This window comes from Spea bombifrons, chromosome 1 (genome assembly GCF_027358695.1).
Source record: "Spea bombifrons isolate aSpeBom1 chromosome 1, aSpeBom1.2.pri, whole genome shotgun sequence".
Lineage (NCBI taxonomy): Eukaryota > Metazoa > Chordata > Amphibia > Anura > Pelobatidae > Spea > Spea bombifrons.
In genome coordinates this window covers 143,668,277-143,684,330 of record NC_071087.1, presented here as the reverse complement: position 1 = coordinate 143,684,330, position 16,054 = coordinate 143,668,277, and the positions used below count along the sequence as shown (strand labels likewise).

At 40.0% G+C, this 16,054-nt stretch overlaps 1 protein-coding gene across 2 annotated transcripts; it reads right to left on the bottom strand.

The window, feature by feature from the left end:
- Nucleotides 1–1,403: 1,403 nt before the first annotated feature.
- On the bottom strand, nt 1,404–14,574 carry HEXB (hexosaminidase subunit beta). Of its 2 annotated transcripts, none has more exons than XM_053447949.1 (14): nt 14,232–14,574; nt 12,999–13,144; nt 11,900–11,965; nt 11,116–11,162; nt 10,436–10,546; nt 9,642–9,743; nt 9,343–9,475; nt 8,697–8,877; nt 8,184–8,270; nt 7,425–7,497; nt 3,786–3,960; nt 2,316–2,406; nt 1,860–1,964; nt 1,404–1,772 (listed from the first exon to the last, which is right to left on the bottom strand). In XM_053447949.1, exons 1-14 carry the CDS (start codon nt 14,507–14,509, stop codon nt 1,712–1,714), a joined length of 1,656 nt encoding a protein of 551 aa, XP_053303924.1. In that variant the 5' UTR covers nt 14,510–14,574; the 3' UTR covers nt 1,404–1,711. The 2 variants fall into 2 exon arrangements, with proteins under 2 accessions (XP_053303924.1, XP_053303923.1); XM_053447948.1 differs by lacking the exon at nt 3,786–3,960 and adding an exon at nt 6,952–7,126 and having other exon boundaries at nt 1,490–1,772; nt 14,232–14,571.
- Between the last annotated feature and the right edge of the window lie 1,480 nt (nt 14,575–16,054).

The window sequence follows — 16,054 nt, the reverse complement described above, 5'->3', positions numbered from 1 at the left end:
TCATGGACTTCATTATGACAAGTTGCTTCTGCAAGGAGGACTGAATCGCCCTGCATAAACCACAGTGTGATATTCGAGAAATCTCACTGATTTAGTTGTGTAATGCAGTGTTGAACAGTCATTGAATGTGGCCCTTCATAACAACTTGTGAAGTGGAGTTGAACTTGCAACTCAGTCTTCTGCCTCCTTATTTAGTGAGTAAACCCCAGCATGTAAAGGGAGAGCATTAGGCCAGCTCTCCCCGACTCTCCTCCCCTTCCAGCCAAACATGTCTAGGATTATAACAGATTTACAGTATTTGTGAATAAAGTAACAGTGTGATGTATTTAAATGTGGATCCCCAGCTTTTACTGGATGACAGCTCTCGTAAAGCCCCTGCAAAATATCTGCCTATGAGGCATGCAGCCACTGCACAATTACCAAGACAATGCGGAAATGTTTATAACCGTTTGGAATGTTGTATAAAATACAGTTTTAACACCATGGAGCAGTCCTCTGAAAGACTGGCATTGTACAGCCCTGCCATGCATTAAAGGCTTGCTGTCACTATTGACTTTCTAAAAATGCCAACAAAGACTAACGGCAGGTGACTGCATCAGAGCAGAATGACCTTTAATTCGAAAAGGGTGGTGTAACAAACACACGCGGCTCACGGGTCATCTCATTGATGTTGCGATATGTGCTTCAAGAAAAAACATCTAATACGTTTCTTGTCCTGAAGTTATTGTTCTTTGCAAAAGGCTGTCTGAAGCAATCAACTTTAGCAGTAGATGGGAGGAAACAAGGAAAATAATTATGCAGATGCTGTGAACGGGACGTTAATAAACTGGTTTCATTGTATACACATATGGCCGGTACATATACCGCCCGTTGATATTTTGCATTGCTGCATATTGTTGGCACCAAGTTATTAGTTCCTTAACCAAACCATTGTCGCGGTTATTGGAGGCTCAGCACTGTTTGTCCTCAAACTCCTGTCTCTTACAGGACAGGAAAACAAAAGGAACCATTTTGTCCTAAAACAGATTTGCCTCAATAACTGGTTTTCAGAGGTGTTCAAGAATGTCTTTGCAACATCATCCTGGAACATTGTGTGTTGACAGCTTTAATCTGATGGCGATGGACAATTTGCATTAAATAGGTATTGGCCAAATCAGGCCTGATTTAGCACATCAAACAAATGAAACAAGCACCAAACTTTGTTTTTTTTTTTCAGATTCCTATATTTAAGTGCAACCCACAAAATGATCTGACCAAAATCAATGAAAAAAATATTCACAAATGCAGAAAATTGGACAGGAAAAATATGTTTCCACATAACCATATAGTACTTAAAAAAAAAAAAAAAAAAAATTATAATCAGACATTTATTGCCATATAAACCTTACAAAATCACGCAAAGATTCTGGAATTTGGACCTAGATATATTTAGGCAAAATTCTGCTTGTGAGATGATTTTTTTTCAAAAACTTACCCAAGAGAATGCACGTTATATTTAAGTTTGTCAAAGTTTATTTTATCTTAAAAACAGTAGTCACTTCTAAGAAATACAAAAGGCATACATTGGTTCCCTCCAGCTGTTAAAGCTTCCCAGCATTATGGAGAATGAGTTGATTTTTTAAGTGCATATTTTCATCCCTGAATACAGAGTATGTTCCCTTCCTTTGATTTGGAAAAGGTTTACCAGCAGCCAAGATAAGCAGTCCACGATTTACACGTTTAGCTCATGGTCACAGTATCCTACATAGAGAGGCTCAGCTGCAATTCCACGCCTGCAAGGGAAAAAAAGAAATGAAAAACGGCAGGAAGTTATGGAGAAGGGACCCAGAAATTATGAAAGGCATGACGTATGTATTCACCTGACCATGCGGCATCTATGTTTAACAAGCCTGTTATACGCGTCTCCCACGGAGGTCACTTGTTTGTCACTCCACAGTCTCTCTGCAACAGCGCTGGCCCTGGGCCTGCCGAAAATCAACACAAACACTATTTCACCATTAAGAAGATGGGAAACATGCCAACGTTACCCATAAAATCAACTCATTTTAATAAATGCCATGGATGTTTCTGCAGAGCTATTGAACATTTAAATCTTGGACATTTATATAGTTTGATGTGCCAGTTCTCCAAGACTTCTCATGCCAATTAAATCATTCACATGATGACTATGCACAGTGCCCGGGTAGACAAAGAGCAATATTTATATGGTCAAAGTGCTACATTTGGAGCCATCAGCAAGGAGAGATCATTAATTTCCATGGTGACTCATTTTGAGCAATGAGCCAGAATTAAAAAAGTATTGAAGCAAAACATACCATAGTCTAGGAGTAAGGTTTGTGGCATCCACAAATTCCCCCCATAAACATGCTTCGCCCCCAATCACCAACTTCTTTTGTGCTTCAGTTCCTGCAAAGAAGAAAAAAAAAAAAAAAAAAAATAAAAAACATGCTGCTGGGTTAAAAACATACTTATCACATGTTCCCTGCTGTGATGATGGTATGGTGGTGGCACCATGTTGTCTAACAATACAGATAGATGTGCTATGGAGTGCTGTAAAACTGTTGATTAATGAAAGTAGCATGCACTAAAAACACAAAAATCGTAGCATTGAGCTTTAGGACAAAGTCGTCCCATGTCACAAATCTTATGACTTGCTGGGTGAAAACGCCAGAGTGGGTGCAAAGCGGTATAGCCATCAGCAGGAACATGCCCGGTTCAGCCGGAAAAGAAAATGGAATTGGCTCATGCCTCTGTCTCTCTCACTGTATCTAAACGGTAAAAAAACATTTAACTAAATGTCACATGATAAATACGCAAAGCTATTAAACAGCTATCCCTGCCTTCACATCTAGAACTATAAAACCCTTATTCAACAAGAGATAAAGATCCACCTCAAGCATAAATCAGCATTTTAGCACCTAGTCAAAAAAAACATGCAACATTCCCTGCCTCTTTTTGAACAATTCGGGACACAGCATTACCCATTTCACTATAAATGCAATTCTGAACTAGCGGATTTTCTATAACAAAGATCTACAATCACTTTATAACGGGCTTTCACCAAGTGTTCACTCAACACCGGCCTGTAGCCTCCATCTTACACTGCAATATATAAATATACCATATATACACTATAGGACACATTATTGAAGTTTATGATATATTGGAAACTGACCTTACCCGGAACCATTAATATTCTACACGAGCTAGCTGGGTGATGTCGGCTTAAACATTACGGCAATGCAGAATACAAAATAAAAGTTATATACTGCTATGGCGGCGGTGTTACAACCGGAACAGGGCCACACATTAATCTCTCTGCTTCATGTGACATCCTTGGCTAAAAATGGCTATTCGGGAAAAGGGGGTATCAAAAATATAAACAAATACTACAGGAAACACCTCCGTCTGTAGGAAATATCTTAGCAGGTTTCCATTCTATACCATATTTACTTAACATGTCAATATTCTAAAATAAAATGGTTATTTCCTATACGCCATGCTCGGACAGGGACATTTTGGAATTAGAACATTTAGTGTGGGCATGAGTATTGCAAAAAAGGGACATCAGGGGAAGAGGCAAGGGTCATAAGTAGGCACTGTGCGTCTAATATATAATTATATATATATATATATATATATATATATATATATATATATATATAATTATATATGTTAGCTGTTTGGCCTCATGCATTGCGATTGGTTTTGTTTAGCACTGGTTAGATCCTTTTGCCGGTTAGATGCAGTGGCGAGTCATTACAGAACCAGTGACAAGAACACACCAGTAAAGTTTGATGGCTCAACTCGGTAGATCTGGATCCAGTCCTGACCATATGAGATGCGGTTTAGGTACCAGGGAGCAGTTAGAAGAGCTTGAAACCCAGCAGCTGTAACAGCTGCCATTTCATCTTGATAATTTTTCTCCTTCCACACTTCAACAACGGTGTCTGGGTTCAACTACGGAATTTAAACATATATCTTAATTTAAATGATGCTTATTACACGTGTATGAAACAAAGGCCAATTGCTGCAAAAGTAATGGATTGTGTTACTTATAATAAATTAAAAGTATCGCGTGCGCCAAGAAACAATCAATCAGTAAGGTAGATGCTGCAAATAACAAAACATGAAAACCATCTGGCAATAAATTGGGTCCTTCGTGTAGCTTATCGTGAGTTTTGTATTTAAGGAACACTACTAAAAATAAAAAAGGAGTAAAACAAATAAAATACATTTAGGGCAAGTGAAAGTACACTACAGGCACAATAAACATGGTAAAACCCAAAACAAAACAAAAAAATATATAAAAAAAAAACAAAAAAAACAACACGATCAGAATAAGTTAAAAGAGGATATCTACAATACCCTCCTGGCGGCTTTTGCTTCCACTTCCACCCAAGGCACATTAGCGAGTTCAATACGCACTTTAACCACACAGTCATAACGCCCTTCTGAACACCAACGTAGATTACAACAGGGATGCACCAAGCCAAACACCCATTGGATTCCCAGTTTCTCCTGTTCCGAGATATGGAAACCCAAGCACCATTCTCAAACCGAGCCGATCCAAGTTTACAGCGCACAAACCATTATCTGCAAGACTTTATGCCACATGATGGTTACTGCGGCATAATAAAAAACACCAAGGGAATGATTTTGCTTAAACGGGACAAAACTCACCTGAAATTAACCAAGTTAATATCTGAGGCTATTACAGAGAGTAGATCAATCTCATAGTGAACAACACCCAAATATTGAGACATCAACAGAAAATGACAGTCCTCAACCACAATCTTTTAAATGAACCGCAAGATATTGTTGGTGTTGCTTCACCTGCACATTTTGGCACAAACCTCAAAAATCTATTGTTTTATTTGTTGAACGCAATGTTACAAGGGTCACGTTACAAAAAGAAAAATTAAGTCACACCTGTGTCAAAGTGTCCACTAAATAATAGAACACCTGGGTCAACAAAAAGCCGTAGAAGGATGTTTTGAAACACATTACATATTATCTGGGTGTTTTCCTCGTTCCTCTGCTAGATCATAATTAGTAAGTGTTATGTCATACAGTCAGTTTACATGCAAATCGGATTACAAGAATTAATGCAATATATGAGCGGGTGTCCGAAATGCAAGCAAAAAAGTATAATATGCCGGAGGAAGAGACCCGAGAGGACTCGAAAGCTTGTACTCTAAATCAACTCAGTTAGCTAATATTATTATTATTAATAATAGGTATCAACTAGAGTCTACTTGTCTCCAACAAAGTTTAGTGACTTTATAAACTCATTTGAGTATGGCTGTTCTCACCTGTCTCTATAAGTCAAATTGTTATGTTATATACCATTTGGTATGTCCTGTCTACCCATTCTACAGCGCTATTGATATGATGGAGCTATATAAAATAGACGACGACATGATTCGGCATTTGGCAAGAAAGCAGTAATCTGTACAATACCCCAGGTGTCATCCGGTTCTGTGCTGTTCCCCAGACATCGCCACCAGACATAGAGGTCTATTCACTAAAGAAGGAGTTTGCAGGAACATGTCAACTTTCTATATCACCATGTATTATCAATGGCAAACCTCACTGATATTCTCCTGCAAGAAGATATATGGAGTGCCCCCCTCCCCTCATGCAGCCTTCACTTTGGAGTGTGTCTGTGAGAATCTAAGCCTATTAAGCCAAAAGAAAATTTGTGAGGTCAGGCACGGATTTTGGACAAGGCAGCCTGGCTCGCAATTGGCATTCAGATTCATCCGAAAGGGTGTTGCAGGCCACTCGAGTTGCTCCACATCAAACAAATCTTTATGGATCTTGCTTTGTGCACTGGGGCGCAGTCATGCTGGCACAAGAAAGGGCCTTCCCCAAACTGTCCCCACAAAGTTGGAATCAATTGTCTAAAACATCTTGGTATGATGTAGCATTAAGATTTCCCTAACCTGGAAGAAGGGGGAACAAACCCTGAAAAACAGCCCCAGATCATTATCCCTCCTCCAAAGTTTACAGTATCCACTATGCATCTCGGTAGGTAGCTTTCTTGTGGCATCCACCAAACCCAGGAAAAAAGCCATGAGACTCCATGATGCCAAGTGGCCACCCCCCCACACTTCAAGACAAGTTAAACTTAGCAGCTAGTTTAGGGCAAACTGTACACTATATTGCAGTGAAAACACAAAGCACTTTTTCCCTATTTGTCCCCAAAATCCAAACCACATATTAAAAAAAAAAATAGAAACAAAATGTTTCTAAAAACCTCTGACCCCCCACCATTAGTAAATGTAACTAACAGATTGATTGTAAATATATCTGTAGACAGAAAGTAGCTTAGTCACACATAAGAAGGGGGTGAATTTAGAACGGGGGACACGTGATGACAATTTTGAAAAATAGTAGGAATCAGGGTTTTTTTGTTAATCAGCACGCCTTCTGATCTCAAAGATTAGTTTAAAGTTTCATTGTTACAATAGCAGCAAGCAGCCATATTCTCTGCCTGTTCCATTGACCTGACCTCTGCCTAATGGCAGCAACCAGATTTTCTCTCACTTTACTCTACCCAGAGAGAAGTCGACAATCAGTCCCAGGCTGATCAGCCTGGGATCCCCCCCCAGACAGAACCGCATGTTTTTTGCAAGACATCCAAAATCTTGGATGCACGACTTCCACCAGGGGAGGTAAAGGAAGACCGAAGTCAACAGTCATCCCCTACAACGCAGAAATGTATTTGCTCCTTTTCTTACTACAGAGCCAAGTGCCACTATGTATAGGGATCCAGTCAATTTTCTAGAGCTTTAAATAAACTCTGTTTTGCTCTAATTAACAAAGAAGTTAACAAAAGCTTCCCCTCGATAAAGAAGTTATAAAAGCAGATAGGGTTATGGTTTAATCAAAATGAGTAAGTTAAGAGTTAGCGATTTTGTTAATACGGAAAGCAAATTAACAAACCATTGAAATTTAGCGGCTCAGCTTTGTAGTATCTCTGCCAGTCCTGGCCATAACTAATGATATCTAGGTACCACGGAGACGAGAGAATGGCCTGGAACCCTGCAGCTGTCACTTTGTATAGTTCTTCAAAACACCTTTCCCCTTTCCAAACTTCCACTATAGTGTCTGGATTAATCTGTAAAAACGGCAACAGACAGGATTTTAAGTTGAAGTTTAACATTGACCCTTTTATTGCTTAGTGCCAGAAGCCATATGCGCCCCAGAGAGGTTTTCTATACCGACAGACTGTATAAAGGTCCTGCATTAAGCCATTTAAACCCCACAATGCAACTCCTATTTAAAAAGATATACAAAATGTACTGCAAGCATCATTATGCTGTTAAGTTAAATTAAAGTACAAACACAGAAATGCACAATGTGCAAAAGCCACATTCATTCGCATTGATAAGCATTTTTTTTTTTAATGAACATACCTTATCTTTGTTATCAAATACCTCCTGCCAGACTATGTATCCTTTTTTAAACGATGAAACTATTTCCAGGATGCTAAAAGAATAAAAGGTTTTCTTCAATAAAAAAAAGGTCATTCAATGAAAAAATGCATTTGTCATTAATAAAGTAAACAATAAAGTAGTTTGCTGAATCAGAAGAGCACACATCACATGGAAACTTATGTCCCTACACATTAAACTGCCCCTAAGACCAAAACATGATTATTCAGCAGAATAGAGGAACAGAATTCAAAAACAGTCAGCAGAAGGGACAGGAATTCAATCAACACCCTTTTAACGGCAGTAATCCTCCATGGCAGGAGTTTCTACCATCAAATAACACACTGTCAACAGATAAGTCATGTTGCATGGATACATAATACTAAGTAACATACAGTCGCTGGGGGTCCAGCTGCAACTGCGCTTCTTTCCAAAGAAAAGCAAAGACAACCAGGTCTTTGTGACTGATGGGGGAAGACAAATAGGGTTGCAAAAAGAAAAATTTTATGTCTGCGAATGGCTTTTTACTAAAGCTGTACTTTAGAAACAAGCGGAAAAGAGATTTGCGTTTGACTCCCTGACTACCCTATGTATTATGAAGGGTCAAAACCATATAATGAGCATAACGAAAATAGGATGGCAAGAAAGAAAGCAGTGTTTCCACTAGTACAAATAACATACACTATTGTGCTCTTTGTATTATAAGTTTCCACACCCTACCGGAGAAAGTGTGCCACTCACTTTTGAACGTAGAAGGATTCGAGCTTGCAGTAATCGCCACCAAAGCCATGCTCAGTCATAAACTTGGAAATATCAGGATTGGATTTCCTTTAAAATAAAATACTTCATTAGGAAAAAGGATATTAATTACATTAACCATTTACATTATTAAACATGAAGTGTGACATCCCATCCTTAATGGGTCCATAAACATCAGGGTGTTGACGTTTGTAGATTATCAACTATGTGACAAGGATTAAGAGAATATAACCTGAAAGCTGAGGCTCGTCTTGGGACCAAATTAGAAGTATCCTAGTCCACCATTTGTGAGAGAAAAAGGGTAAAGAAAGAAAAAAAAAAAAAAGAAAAAGTAAGAGGTCCAGGGACCATCTAAGTATTCTTAAAAATGTAGCTCTCAGGAAGATCATTTCTAAGAAAGGATGGATTTGGATCTACCAAAAGTATATTATAAAATGTATTTGGTTGACAAAAATAGCAGAAAATGCATACAGATTAATACCAAATGTTCATTACCAGCAAGAGAAGTCTACTTCATCTCCTCCTAAATGGATGTACCGATCAGGAAACACCTGGCTGATTTCTTGAAAGAATTTGTACATGAATGCATAGGTTTCATTTAAAATGGGATTTATAGGTCCATAAGTACCAGTGTGATGCCCTTCTTTGAAACATGGAGTCAATAGGTTTGGTTGGCCTATAATGAAGAAGGAAATTGTATTTAAAGTAAAACATAAGCAATGAAAGAAAACAAAACAAAACAAAAACAACAGTATTAACCATATGTTAAGATGTTAAGGGGAAGCCCAAAGGAAGAAATTTTCCTCCCTGAGCAAACACAGTGTTATACACAATAACGTAGGGTAACATTCACAAAAACCTGGCTGTATTTTGTTTTGTTCCAATAAATTCCTTTATTTGCACACTGCCATCGTTTAAACCATGTGATATTTTAGATGACTCTATGTGAGCAAACACCACAAGGATCATCCGGATTCTTTATGGCAAAGCTAATAAAGTCTGTCCCTCCATAAAACTATTCAGAGAGCCCAACTACTTTTCACGACAGGTAGTATCATAAGAAGCCGGGGTGTTTGTCTAGTAAATTAAGCTAACAGCTGGGGTGCTACCCGATATTTTAATAAAAATACCCAGCACTCACCTCTACCCCAGGAGTCTGCATGTCCGGGTGAATCAAATTCCGGGACAACTCGGATGCCTCTTAGTCTAGCAAATTCAATCACCAAACGGACATCGATTGGAGTGTAAACATGTGTGTACTGCTGATACGCTCCCTGGATGTACATTTCAAAAGAAATCGTGTGAACGTGGATCTTGAAAATAGCAGAAGTACAATAGCACCACCGGCAGACCCGCAAATATCCCTTCAAACGACATACTTCACTCTATAAACTGTGACGCTCTAAAAACGTCAAAGCATCTACACGATAACATTCTCACCTTGTTACTCAACTCAGGAAATAGAATGCTCTGATAAGGGAATGACTGGTCATCAACAATATGCCAGTGAAACACATTCATCTTGTTAAAAGACATCGCGTCCTGCAACGAAATATATAAAACAAATTAGCCCAACAATCAATAGCCACTATGGCCACTCTGTATCGGAAAACGACATAAAGTCCTATCCAGAATACATTTTTGTATATACCTATAGAATCCCGTGTAGTTTAAAAACTATAATCAATGTTTCCAAATAAAGTCTTCAGGGGCCAGGGCCAAGCAGTGGTTTTCAGGTCATCCGTATGCATATTGTTTGGTGATAAAGAGAATTTGGTTAGATAAAGGTGTATTATAATAAGAAACCAGTCTGCCCATTCCGAGACTTGATGTATTTTTCTTGCAAGGTGTCTCTTTGTGATTTCAAAGGGATGCTTTAATGCAGATGATAGCCGAGTGGTCCCTCTAGATTTGTGTGTGGCCCCCTCTCAGCTAAATGACCTGCAGGAGATGCCGGGGTCTGTTTAGATCACGGTGAGCATGCGGACATGTTTCCCATTGATTTTAAGAACTATCAGATCAGAGGAAGAAGGCAACGTTTCCAACGTGGCTACAAGTTCTGTGTCGGTAAGTGCTTTATTTTTCATTTTTTTTCTCCGTTTGGGAGGAATAAATAAATACCCACAGAGTACTTTAATATGCATTAGTCTGTTGTCAGGGACATTAGACAGTCACTTTAGTGTGCCTTCTATAACGGTCCAGGGAAATTACAAAGTTTTATGTAAAGTACTTACCAAATTTAAAAGAATAGTCTTTAATGGAAGGTAGTGCCGTGATGTATCTAAAAGAACTCCTCTATGAGCAAACCTTGGTGCATCTGCAATCTGGGACTTGTTTATGAGGAACTGTTTATAACAAACAAATACATAAGAACACGATGACAACAAACAACAAAAGTATCACTTTCTACAAAGTATAGCTGTCTTGGATGTTCGCATGGGCAACCGCAGGAATTTTTTTTTCCAAGGGGCAATAAAATCTCCTCCCCAAAATAGGAAGCTTGGTAGTTTTGGAGCAGTTGTGGGTAACATCTGGCACTCAGAGTCTAGTTAACCAACACTGCCTAGTGGGAAGCCCATGGGTGATCAGTATTCAGATTATCAGACTGCAATTTCCTTGAAAGATCACTTCTATTGCTATTGAATCAACCTATTTTCATGGAAGTCATCGAGATTATAAAATTCCTTGAAATGCCTGCAAATATCAGCAAGTTTATTCTAGCCGACAGCCATGAATATGGCTTCGTATACAAGTAAAGCTTCAATATATAAAATGCAGCTGCAAATTTACCAACCAACACCACAGTACATTTACAGAATGATAACCATGGAAAGAAATACGTTGGAAATTCCTAGTTAGCTGCTGGGGATCATGTATCTTCACAAAATCTATCCATAGTAATATAAATACTTACAGCGCCGATCTCATCTTCATAGATAAGCTGACTGAAAGTCTCTAACCCTGTTAAAATAAAGATACAGATTTTGTTGGAGGAGAGAAAAAAAATTCTTGAATAATCTGTTACGAACTATATCTGGATTATGAAAATATAAAAGAATGTTTATATAACAGCCTGGGGATATAATCTATTTATGGAATATATCCATCTATGATGACTGATACAATAGCTCCTGATAAACAATGTAATCATTTTAGAACAGATCTTCTAACGTTATGTACCCATAAAAACGGGTTTACACACACAAGAATTAGGTCTCTTACCAGCAAGAACAATAAACCACAACATAGGGTGACATCTCGGATCAGAGATGAGAACCAGAGGGTTTCTTTGGATTTACATGCACATCACAAAAGTTTAATTAAAATAATAATACTATTATCTAAATACATTCACCCAGCGCTCTGTCTTCTCCAATCCTCACAATATCTACGTATTCATATATCATTTCTGCCCCTTAAATACTTTACATTCCCACTGACAGCTCGTGTAAAAACAGATCATCTCATATTATAATGCTTTTTTCTCATCAGCCTGTATGTTTTCCCCGTTTGCCGCCATATAGACAAACCCCCTGGGGAAGGTCACCAGGTTATACCAGGCCACATCAAGTCGTAGTCATAAAGACGCTCTTATGTTAAAGAGAGACTGGTAAAGCAGGTTGAGTGGTTTATCCGGCTTTATCTATGACTTCCTTGTTCTAGATAAAAAAACTGAAACAAAGTAGTTTCTTTCTTACCTCTTAGAGCACCCCAGACTTTATTGGCCTGAAGAACAGCAACATTGTCACCAACAGTCAATTTGTCTAAAAAGAGACAGGCAGAATATGGTTTTAAGTATTTAATGGTGCTGGGAGTCTCCATATATTTTAGGACACAGCAGGATGTTTGAGCATGCGATATAGCATTGTGAATAAAATGCACAATAAATAAATAAATGTAAAGGTGAGATTTAATCAGCGCATCGCTAAGCGTGTGAATAAGGGGTTTTGAAAATGACAAACAGAAAGGCTTGTAGCAAACCGTAATACCACTTATGATTAAGAACAGTGTCCCCCAAACTGTACTTTTTAATACGTTGCAAAGCGTTTTGCATTTTACTGCAGACGCATTTGTTAGCCAACAGACATGGGAAAGCAAGACTCATTTCCCGACTGCCTCTTCGGAACCCAGAAAGCATTGGTATCAGGGGAGGGCTGGCACCTAACAGCTATAACACATACACACTCCCTCTTACACACACTTACACTAAAACATCCTCACACAGAGCCTATCCTTATAGCTGCTCAAGAAAATACTTTTACAGCGGGCTCGTGTAACATCACGTTGTTACCCCATTGTGCTTCAGCCTCCGAAGGTGGGCCAGTCCATGCTAAGCAGCACTCCCACTTAAGTCCCTGAAAACAGCCATCTGCATGTATGCTAGCAAATCATCAGTATTTAGATAGCATACACGTGATTGGCTGACGTTATGCCCATTGATTAGATGAGGAGTTCTGCTCCTTGTGTGCGAGAACACAGTGCTCAGTAGAGGCAGTATATATAGTCTTTGGTGCATGCGCCCTCCACACGTTTCAGTTCAACTCCCAACTTGCAATTGTCAATGGGGACTATCCAAGAGGAGCTGAAATGTTCCATATGTATGTATACAGGAACCAAATATTGGTCAAGTAAGACTGCCTCAATAAATAAATACTTGCAGATCTACACATGTGCGATTTCTGTAGGGTTAAGTTGAAAAACAAGAATAGGAAAGCTAGCTGGAGAGGTTGATATGCTCGAAAAACAAAACTACAAAAAAAACTTAATACGGAATGCACGCTAGTGATAAACACATACATGATTCATCCGAGTCGACGGTGGGGTACGTGTGGCAGTCATGGTCTTTGGAGGTAATGACAACCTGAAGCTGCAGTAACTGCCCCACGGTGAGTTTCAAAGGAACATTTTGTGACCGAGAATATCCAAAAATGTAGTCGTAATACCTAGAGAAAGGCAGAAAGAACAACTAAATAGGGATGATGGTGCAGCATGTAAAAGAAAATCATTGCGCAACTGAATGTATGTGACCCCAAACATTTGAATGGTACAGTATGTATAATTATTGTGTGTCAACAGCGTCCTGTACAACCAACCAAATAAACCAGGCCGGTTTATGATGCTGAACTACACAGTATATTACAAAATAACTTTTATATCAAAACCAAAGTACAAACTACGTGACCTTTAGGTTCTTCTGCTTCAATAATTACTTCCTCGTAGTTACGGCCAAGGTAATTACATTGTTTGTCTTCATATAAACAAAACAAAAAAAAAAAACTCACACCAGGCAAAGCAAGAGTTAAGATTTTACTGAAACAGATATAATTATGGAGAAAAAAAGAAATACACCTTTATAAAAATATATTAAGGTGTCAAGTAATGGACCTCGGAGTTTTCAGTTCAATATTTTAGGAAACAAGCAATAAATTCTCAATTTTAATGAAGAAGTTAACCCCCTTATAAAGGTTGCATTTGGACCCCGTTGATCCGGGTTATGTCAGGGGTCTTTAAGTCGGTTTAAATAGTTAAAGGGACACTCCAATGCCCCAGGACATCCCGTAAATAATTTTTGCATATGAACGTACTCTGTAAATTATTTAATGTACATTGTACCAAGTCAGAAAAAAAGAACACCTGAAGCTGCAACTTCCCGTCACCTCCATAGTCCAAACTTTAGCTCCACTGAGGAGGGGGGGAGGATTTTGCATCCATTTAAAGGAACCCCTCAGCTATCATATGCATTAAAGTGCAATGAATCGCCTAACAGACCATCAACAGGTCACCATTTGTATCTCCCCATGAAATAAGAGGCACCGAGAATAACGCAGCAGCCCTTAAACAGTGAACTGAATGAAAGCCCAGACCCAGCTTCCTGGAAAAGCCCCCTGTCATCGGCTGCAAAAAGGCTTCCCTCCCAAATTCTTTAACCCCTTGAGTGTGGATGAGCTGAATGAATTAGTGAGAATGAAAGAAGCGATCACTTCCTGGTAGTGTTTATGGCGGTCACAGAAGGTGTGGTGGGGTTCTCACCTCCTGAAGGCATCTTGCAGGATCAGGCAGGAGGACCCCGCAGAGGAGCCCGGACCGTGCACTATGCTGAAAGCACCCGGCGGAATGTACACAGTTTCAGCGGAGATTTGCACTGACTGCGGTAACGGCCACAAAGAACCGAACGGGGAATCTCCGGGCTCCAAAACACGGAAGTCTTCATCCATCACACGGAGATCTTCATGCATCACCCGGACAGCGAGACATGAGTAAGCTAGAAGTATGGATAGCAGCCCCCGTACAACACCGCCCCGCGACATGATCCCGAACCCCCTGTCACCAGGACACACTGAGCCGCCGGATCACAAGACAGCAGGGATCATGTGAGGCGTACAATACAGACTCCGCCCATCGGGTATCATGTGACCGGGAGCTATGAGGAAGTCGGGGTATAGTCTTGTGACCGCGGAACTTATGTCACGTGGCTTCCATAGCTCGTTTGTAACAGTCTGCAGTCTAACGTATGCATGAAACGGCTGTGTAATTCAAACAAAGGCTTGGGAAATGTAGTCCTTCTACGGGACCCAAATCCCTCTGTCCCTGTTAGCGAATACCCCTATTTTGTAGGAAAGTGAAATGTTTGCTGGGTATGAGTACAGCCCTAACATTACAATAACCTGCATAAAGTAAAAGGAACATACTTCCCAAGTGTCTTTCTGGATGAAGTACAGTCCCTCGTTTTGGTCTCACTCTTTTCTAGACTTGTGCATTCGTCTTGATGCCAGAGGAAGACCCTGCTGGTGACCAATAGGCTCACTCGCACGGTCTTTGTAACCCCTGACAGCAAACCTATGGATTTCCGCTCCCGTTAACCCCTTCGATGCTGCGTTAGATAACGGGAGCGGAAATCCGTAGGTTAAAGGGCCGTGCAAGCGATCAATAGGCTCACTTGCATGGCCCCTTAACCCCTTAAGGTGCAACAAGTTACGGCACCAGGAGCCTAAAAGTCTGTACGAGCGACCAACAGAGTCGCTCGTACAGACTTTTAAAATCCTAATGCAGCAACTTGTCCGGCAGATCCCACTGGTCTCCCTGTTCTATCAGTTAAATGTCCGTACAAGCGACTTTATTGGTCGTTCGTACGGACATTTAACTGATAGAACAGGGAGACCAATGGTATCTGCTGGACAAGTTACGGCACCAGGAGTTTAAAAGTCTGTACGAGTGACCATATTGGTCGTAAGCAGGGGGCTCGTCTGCCATCAACCATTGGCAGACGAGCCCCCTGCTGACGACCAATAGAGTTGCTCATACGGACATTTAAACTCCTGGCGCCAGAGCTGCTGCGGTACGTGTTAACCCCGTGTTAACCCCGTATTAACCCCTTAACCGGGAAAAAACGAACACAAAGAAAGTCCACGAATATTCGCCCGAAGAGAAGACAGGAACAGGCGAATATTCGCGGAATACGAAGATTTTTTTTTTTTTATGAAGATGAACACGAAGAGCCCCCTGGTGCCCGAGTCTACTGTTTTCTATCATTTGTAAATGTTTGCTGGGGATGAGCCAGGGGCAGGCTGGCCCAGGAGGCAAATGGCTTTTCTGCTGGAATGGCCCTTTGTGAACAATTTTGGACCTGTATGGGAAGCCAGGAACATGATGGGGTCTTATAATACATAATAATGTTATGTGACCAAAGAAAAAGGTGCAGGTGAGGAGGGAGCAAGTGAGAAGATGAGGGAGTATGTATGGATGTATGTTAGAATGAGAATGTATATATAAATGTGTAAGAGTTTGTGTGTGGATATGAAAGTGTTTGTTACCATAGGTGTGTGGGCATGAATGTAAGTGGTGTGGGGAGTGTT

What these genes read in the sequence shown, in the direction of transcription:
- HEXB (XM_053447949.1), bottom strand. Translation starts at nt 14,509, where the DNA reads ATGTCGCGGGGCGGTGTTGTACGGGGGCTGCTATCCATACTTCTAGCT. An exon ending in AGTCTGGGGTGCTCTAAGAG is followed by an intron (nt 11,163 to 11,899) that starts GTAAGAAAGAAA and finishes TTATTTTAACAG; the next exon opens with GGTTAGAGACTTTCAGTCAG. An exon ending in TATTTGATAACAAAGATAAG is followed by an intron (nt 3,961 to 7,424) that starts GTATGTTCATTA and finishes TAAATTCCGTAG; the next exon opens with TTGAACCCAGACACCGTTGT.